The 7,670-nt window shown below is 50.7% G+C and overlaps 2 protein-coding genes across 2 annotated transcripts; both read right to left on the bottom strand.

Moving 5' to 3' along the window:
• Positions 1-225: 225 nt before the first annotated feature.
• LOC131670165 (uncharacterized) lies at positions 226-3,724 on the bottom strand. The gene is made up of 3 exons (XM_058945554.1): positions 2,939-3,724; positions 1,780-2,637; positions 226-1,704 (listed from the first exon to the last, which is right to left on the bottom strand). The coding sequence occupies exons 1-3, from the start codon at positions 3,722-3,724 to the stop codon at positions 226-228; spliced, it is 3,123 nt and encodes a 1,040-aa protein (XP_058801537.1).
• Positions 3,725-3,904: 180 nt separating this feature from the next.
• On the bottom strand, positions 3,905-5,200 carry LOC131670164 (uncharacterized). Its single transcript, XM_058945553.1, has one exon. It carries the CDS (start codon positions 5,198-5,200, stop codon positions 3,905-3,907), a length of 1,296 nt encoding a protein of 431 aa, XP_058801536.1.
• Positions 5,201-7,670: the final 2,470 nt, after the last annotated feature.

The following is a 7,670-nucleotide window of genomic DNA, read 5'->3' as shown; positions in this document are numbered from 1 at the left end:
CTTGACGACGGGTCGGACGTACTCTCCTGAAGCTGTGGTGATGGTGGCGGTACGAACCGTACCGTCTGGCCCCGGGTGTACAGCAGTGATCCTACCAAGTGGCCAGCGGCCATCTGGACGAAGTAATGAGGGATCTGCGATAACGACAAAATCCCCGACCTGTAGATTAGGCTGAGGCTTCCTCCACTTGGGCCGCTGGATGAGGGTATTTAAATACTTTCGGCTTCAGCGGGACCAGAAATGTCCTCTCATGGCTTGAATGAGCGCCCAGTGACTGACTTGATCCAATTTTCCGTTGACAGAGATAGGCTCGGGATAAGACGTGGCAGAAGTCCCGATTAAAAAATGACTGGGTGTGAGTGCGTCAAGGTCACCTAGATCGCCTGATGGTGGAACAAGAGGACGGCTGTTGAGAGTGGCTTCAACTGCTACGAGGAGCGTGGCGAACTCTTCGTAGGTGAGACGTCGAGGTGAAGCAACTCGCTGGAGGTGCCGCTTCATCGACTTCACCCCCGCCTCCCAAAGCCCACCGAAATAGGGGGCTGAAGGGGGAATGAAGAGCCAGTTGATACCTTCCTTTGCCAGTGTTCCTTCGACAACTCCCCAATCAATCTCGTCTTCTCTGCGGAGTCTGCGGAGCTCAAGGGCGGCCCCGCGGAAATTGGTGCCATTGTCGCTCCAGATTTCAGCCGGCCGACCTCTCCGACCTATAAATCTCTGCAGGGCACCAATAAAACTGGCTATGGTGAGGTCTCCGACGAGCTCAAGGTGGATGGCCTTAGTGCAGACGCAGACGAAGAGCGCGACGTAGCCTTTTACTGTGGACGCGCCTCGTCCCTTGTTGCGACAAAGATGAAAGGGCCCGGCGTAGTCAACTCCACAAGTTGAGAATGGTCTGGCTGGCGACACTCGGGCCGGCGGGAGAGAAGCCATGCGAGGGGGCGAGATCCTCGCCGCAAGGCGAGCGCAAACAGTGCAGTGGCGGAGGTATCGCTTGATTCTCACCTTCGCCCCGGTAATCCATGCCTTTTGCAGGGCTCGAGCGTAGGTGGCCCTGAAACCGCCGTGAAGACTGCGTTCGTGTGCCCACCGGATGACTAACTGGGCGAGGTGCGCTGGTCCTGGAAGAAGGATTGGGTGCCGCTCGTCGTACGGCAATGAGGAGCGGTCAAGTCGGCCGCCTACTCGAATTACTCCATCGTTGTCAAGGAATGGCTCGAGAGTTTTCGTCTGACTGCAGCTCTTCAGTTGGTAGCCTCGGCTCAGCTGAGCGAGCTCCTCGGAGAAGACGTGACGTTGAGTAATCCTGGCGCAAGCGATGAAAGCCTGGCGGAACTCGGCTGCTGTGATCGGTGACATTGGTAATGCAGTCTCTCGCCGTCTCAGAAGTCGAATGATACGCGTGGTAGCTCGTAATAGGCCGTCGAGCGTGGAGAATCGATCGATATGACTCTTCTCAGAATGCAGTGGCTCGTCCTCAATCTGCACCGTTGCACAAGACACGTGACTGCCATGCTGGCACTCCAGGCGGTCGGTGTCGTTGACCTCGAGTGGCCACTCGCTTGCTGGTTGTGTCAACCAGTCTGGGCCATGCCACCAGATTGGGTGCAGTGCGAGTTTAGTGGAGTCTGTGCCGCGCGATGCGACGTCGGCTGGGTTGCAGCTAGTGGGGACGTGATGAAACGTGACGCCCGTGGAAATCTCCTGCACGTGAGACACATAATTGTCGATGATGTCATGTCCCACGGGCTCGTCCGACCGGAGTCAATGAAGAGCAACTTGCGAGTCACTCCAGAGATGGCAGCTCATTGGCGGCACTGACAGTGCGCTGGCGGCGTTCTTCAGCAGCATCGCAGCGATCAAGGTGGCGCGAAGCTCGAGTCTCGGAATGGTCATCCGCGCTCGTCTCTCTGTGGTAGGGAGCAGACTCTTGACTGGAGCCAGCTTTGACTTTGCTTCTAGGATGGTGGTAGTGATTTTGTCATCACTGTGGGTGGCTCTGACGTAAACGACAGCAGCAATAGCACGTCTGTTGGCGTCTGCGAAGGCGTGCAACTGCATATCTTGTCCGGGAATACTACCAAACCAGCGGTCAATGGTGAATTCTGCAGCCTCTCGGATACTGTCGCGAAATGTCAGCCATCTATTTAGCCAGCTGGCCGGGAGTTTCTCGTCACAATCGAATTTCGCTCTCCAAAGATCTTGTATTATGATCTTGGCCACGAGAGTCAGCGGGGTCAACCAACCTGCTGGGTCAAAAAAGGCAGCGAGCTCTGCCAGAGCAGTTCTCTTGGTAAGACTTGGAGGCGGATCAACGACTCCAGGGCGAAACTTGAAACGATCCGTCACTGGATCCCAAATGACGCCTAATTCGCACACTGGTCCATCGGTAGAGAGTTGAACCCAGTCTGCCCGTAAACGGTCCTCAGCGGGTATGTCTTCAAGCAGTCCAGGCTCGTTGGCCTCCCACTTGCGTAGATGAAAGCCGCCCGCCCTAAGCAGGCCGATAAGCTGATCTCTAAGGCTCCTTGCTGTCTCGAGGTCATGGCTACCACTCAAAAAATCATCCATGTAAAGGTCTCTCTTAAGTAATTCGCGGGCCAGTGGAAACCGATGTCCTTCGTCCTCGCCGAGTTGCTGCAGGGTGCGAAGTGCGAGATAGGGGGGCGCAAGCCGTGCCGTAGGTGACAGTCCTGAGAACGAAACGTTTAGCTGGCAAGTCGGATGATGGGCTCCAGACGATACGCTGAAGATGACAGTCTCTCTCATCCATTAAGATCTGTCGAAACATTTTTTGAACATCTGCACAAAAAACATATCGGTGTCTTCGCCAGCGTGTGATGATCGTCGCTATATGTCCTTGTAACTTTGGGCCTGAATGGAGTGAGTCATTGAGACTGAGACCTGTAGAGGTGTCGCGAGAGGCATTAAAAACTACTCTTAGTTTGTTTTCTCCGTCGCTGCGCTGCCAGATGCCGTGGTGTGGGATGTAGAATACTGTCCCTGAGTCCTCTCGAATTTCCTCGGCGGTCAGTGCTCTCATATGACCTAACTGCTCATACTCCTCCATGAACTGGCAGTAACTGTCGCGTAAAACGGGGTCAGAGCGCATTCGTCGCTGCATAGGAACGAGAGCTGAGTGCGCGTGGGGTAGACTGCTTCCTAGGAGGGCCTTCTTCTCCGACTTCAGAGGGAGTCTCACAGTGTATCGTCCGTCAGATGTTCGTCGGACTCCTTGAGTGAAAAGTGCCTCACATTCACGGTCGGCAGCTGAGATTCGTCGGACCGACGGAACTTCCTCGAGAGCCCAAAAATGTTGCACTAGTGCTAGAAGCTTCTCGTGACTTCCTTCGTCGCACACATGTACTGCGGTGGCGAGAGCTCGGGTGGTGTGACTCGTTGATGACTCTAAAATCGCAGTAGATCCTGTCAAGATCCAGCCGAATGTCGTATTCTGGGCCAACAAGGAACCAATTCTCCGAGTGCCCGCTAGAATGACACGATGGTAAACGTCCGCTCCGATAACGATGTCGATCCTCCCGGGCTGATCAAAGGTAGGATCAGCTAGTAGTAGTCGGCGACGGAGGTTGGACACCTCAGAACCGGGAATCCCTGACGGCGTAACAATGCCGATTGTCCGAAGGACAACGGCCTCCGCCCGGATGGGTGAACGTCGGCCGACGTCTGCGATATAAATTACTGCTTGAAATTTGGCTGAGTCCATGGCAGGCCCAGTCACTCCGGTCACTCCCACGTTAGTACGGCGTAGTTGGCAGCCCAGTCTGCGAGCGAAGTCGAGGCTTATGATGGTCGCTTCCGAGCATGGGTCAAGCAGTGCCCTTGCCGTATCCTTACAGTCTTCGCCACTGCTTAAAGAGACGATGGCCGTGGGGAGTACGACTAGTCATGCTGTCCCGTCCTCTCCAGTTGATTTTGCACTGGTCGTAGCAGCCTGGAGTGTTGCTGGTCGAACATTACGAGGTGAGGTTGGTTGTGACTCCTCGTTTGTCTGGCGTTGTACTTTTCCAGCGCCCTCGTGGATTAAAGTATGGTGGTCACCGGCGCAACTCCGACAAGTATTGTTGGAAGGGCAGTTTCTGGCAGTGTGACTACTACCAAGGCAGTTGTCTCCTTGCAAGCTGGGCACCCTCCTAGTGCGAACTGTACCCACGCTAGTGCGAACTGTACCCGTGGCATGGGTTCGTATAGTCCTTGGAACTATGGGTTGAGCCGTTTTCCTTCGGCCGCTCATGTAGTCGATTGAGGGGGCGGTGGCCACCTGACCGAGAGCGCGCAGAGTGCAGTATCGTCGCTGCAGGAACTCCGTGAATTGGCGAAACGAAGCCTCTCCGGTCATCGATGAGGTGTCGAACGGCATGCTGGGCTCAGGCTCTTCCTCCCAAGCTCCCTTCGTGACCGGGTCAAGGGCGCGCACACTCATGAAGACAAACCAGACATCCCACGTTTGGACAGGTTGACTCAGTCGTTCGAGTTGAGTGCGGCATCTATTCAATTCGTCCATGAGGGTCTGTAGTCCCTCGGGTGTTTCTTCTATGAGGGGCCTCAGATTCACAAGCGCGGCTAAGTGGTCCCTCACTCGTAACTTCGGCTGATCGTAGCGTCGGCAGAGTGCTTCCCACGCCTGCTTGTAGTTGATTGCGATGGAACGAAAACTTCGCAGTGCCTCCTCGGCTGCCCCCTTGACATTCGTTTTGAGGTAATTTATCTTCGTCGCCTCTCCTAGTGTAGCGTTGTCGTGGACCAGGTCAACGAAAAGATCTCGAAAGGCTTCCCAGTCTTCTGGCTTTCCGCTGAAAGTGGGCAGTTCCAGGCGAGGCAGCTTCGAAAGAGGAAAATCCGTGCCGTGGTCTGCCGCGGTGATGAATGCGCCTGGTGTTGACGTGCGGTCCTCGGATATCGTGCAGCGAACTTGATGATCCAGCAAGACGCCGCGGCTTTCCACGTAAAGCTCTTCTGCCGATGCAAAGGTGTCGCTCAACCGATAGTCTACGGCTGACACATCGCCGAGGGTGAGAAGTTGTCCATGATTGCGGTGGAGGTCTCGCCAATAACCGTCCAGGAGCTCAAGTCTTGACTCGATGGATCCGAGTGTCCAATTTGTCGTGGGCGTGCTAGCAACCTTTTCCGCAGTCCGCTGGATGGCCCTCTTCAACTCTTGTTGGATGTCTGCAAGCTCCATCTGCCGAGATGCGATTAAAATTCAGTGTGGGAGCCGTGGTTGGGTCAATTCACTAGGTCAGCCAGCTGAAACTTGATACCGACCTTTCGGCTCAAGCTGCCAGAGCGCTAAGCCGAGCGAATTCAACCCTGAGTTTTAGGTCGATTAAATGTGGTCGACAAAGAAAGCTCGGTTCGGCGGTCCGACGGCTTGTCGCGCACTTAACGACCTGCCTGCAAAATAATTCAGCCGCTCGCGGCGCCTCGCCGTTCGCGGAGCCTCGTCATTTGCATAGTATTGCTTGCTCTGTCGTGCCGACCGTCGCTGCAGGAGGTTCTGCGAGCCAGTGAAAGCGAGAGGTTCCCCTTGGCCCAGCACCTCTTCATTGGACTGGAAGCGACCTGTGAGATAGGAGGCACAAATGGTCCTATCGTTGTGGCGGGTGGAGTGTGATGAGCTGTTCTGCTACACTGCCCGCTTATCACCAGACAGGTCCTGGTGCAGTGCGACTTGCTGAGCGTCCGAGTATTCGTCTGCAGCGATCGCATGCTGTGACGCCCGCCGATCGGAGATGATGCTATCATCGGCGGTGGCCGCCCGCCGTCGACGCCCGTCATTTACAATGAAGCTGAGCTCTCACGAATCCCAGCGATCGTTCGAGGCTGCAGCCTAAACACCAGCTTCCGCGGCCGACCCAGTCCCGTTCACCCTTTATCCGTCAAGGAGTCGCGCCCGCATCGCACATAACCCGTCCGTCATAATTCGCACCACCTTCAACTCACCCTGAATTCGTCTTCTTTCCGCTGGCAAATCCGGCTCGAAGGACCAAATGGATCGGAAGGTAATGAAAATAAAGCTCAGGGTCAATTGAGAGTTTACTTTAATAATTAAATAAAAGAAGTAATGTCGTTTTGTAGTCGACGAAGAGTAAAAGAGAACTGACGTAGTTTCGGCTTTTTTCATAAACTAAAACAACAAAAAAAAACAAAAGAGGAACAGTGCGCGGACAGAGGCGAAGCGCGTTCAGCAGGAAAAAAGCGTAGAGAGCGCCCTCCTTTCCTTAGCCAAATTTAATGAAGTGTTCTCCATCGTCATTTCCGCCAAACAAGCGTATTTAAAAAAATTTGTATATCTTGGTGAAGAAAGCTGGTTATGGACAAGAGACTGCATTTTTATGATGTTATTTCTTAAATGTAGATTCATTTCATAGTCCATCAAAATTACTTGATCTGATAAACGTCGAACGAAGTTTTCCCAGATACGAAATCCATAAACATCGAGTGGTTGGATGTTCCCTGTCGTTCCTGTCGGAATTTTTTTTATATTAACAATTTTGTTTGTCGGCATCGTTTCCCTTACAGCTTTATCGCAATGTCCACTCCAAGAGTCGAGTAAAAGTACAGATTGAGGTCCAACATTTGGGTAAAAAACTTCTTTCAACCAAATTTTAAAATGATCTAAAATTAAAAAATGTCAAAATTAAAAAATGTCATTGCATTATAATAAACAAAAATATACTAACTTGTCGTTAATTTTTCAGATTTAGATGCTTCTACATGCACATTTTCTGGTCTAAATAATGAAGATTCCACTATGGGACCGAATTGACCACTTTTTTCTTTTAATACTATAAAAAGTGATCATAAAAGTTTCCCGGTTGCTGATATAGTTGACTGAATTGTATAACTGTGCGTTGTCGATGAAACCGACTGTACCAGACATTGCACCTGCCTTTCTCCTTCAACTGCTAATGTTCTTCCCGAGTGCATTTCTAATTGGAAACCACTCTGATTTGAATTATAAAAGTTTGCAATGCTGATTTCTGGTATACATGATTTAACATCAGCTACAAAAGCATCAGCATTAGTTTGTAGTTCTTCTTTACTTTCTAATGTTTTTTTGGTGATAAATTTATTTATTTTTCTAGATACTATTCTATGAGCTTTTTTAAATTTTAGTAACCAATTTTGAGAAACCTTATCTTATATCTTCATGGCCAACAATTTTTTGAGCTTGCAATGCCCATTTCCGTATATCTCGATCGTGCACTATCGTACCAGCTGCAATGGCGGCTTTTAAATTATCAAACGTGTATTGGCAAATTTGCGCAATTTTTTCTCGGTAAGTTCCATTTTTATTAATTATTTTCGCCCAACGTTTAAGTTGACTTATAGAAGAAACTTTTTTGAATCTATGTTGTACAATATCCAGTTTTAAGTTTTCGTTTTTTCCGCTCCTCCAAAATTCTACGGCTCTTTGTTTATAATCAAATGAGATTTCTTCATCATCATTTGTGCACTGATTTGTTGGTGCAAAATCAGGATCAGGAAAGTGATGTTGAACTTCATCTTCGATTATTTTAGCATCAGTATCTTTGTAATCTTCATGAAAATCTAACGTCTCTTTAACAATTATATCAATATCATTAAACTCATACACGGCATCTATTAATATTTCTTTCAACTTCTCTGACAATTTAATTTCTCTGAAA

Source organism: Phymastichus coffea, unplaced genomic scaffold, assembly GCF_024137745.1.
Source record: "Phymastichus coffea isolate CEN01 unplaced genomic scaffold, Cenicafe_Pcof_1.1 PCOF00103, whole genome shotgun sequence".
Taxonomy (NCBI): Eukaryota; Metazoa; Arthropoda; class Insecta; order Hymenoptera; family Eulophidae; genus Phymastichus; species Phymastichus coffea.
Note: the sequence above shows the minus strand (reverse complement) of the source record. Positions and strands in the feature narration are given on the sequence as shown.

Bases quoted from the DNA above. Each gene is read 5' to 3' on its own strand.
- LOC131670165 (XM_058945554.1), bottom strand. From the start codon at position 3,724: ATGGACTCAGCCAAATTTCAAGCAGTAATTTATATCGCAGACGTCGGC. The intron at 2,638-2,938 runs GTAGTTTTTAAT...CGCACCCTGCAG, and splicing joins ACGGAGAAAACAAACTAAGA to CAACTCGGCGAGGACGAAGG. The intron at 1,705-1,779 runs GTTGCTCTTCAT...TCTCACGTGCAG, and splicing joins ATCTCTGGAGTGACTCGCAA to GAGATTTCCACGGGCGTCAC.
- LOC131670164 (XM_058945553.1), bottom strand. From the start codon at position 5,200: ATGGAGCTTGCAGACATCCAACAAGAGTTGAAGAGGGCCATCCAGCGG.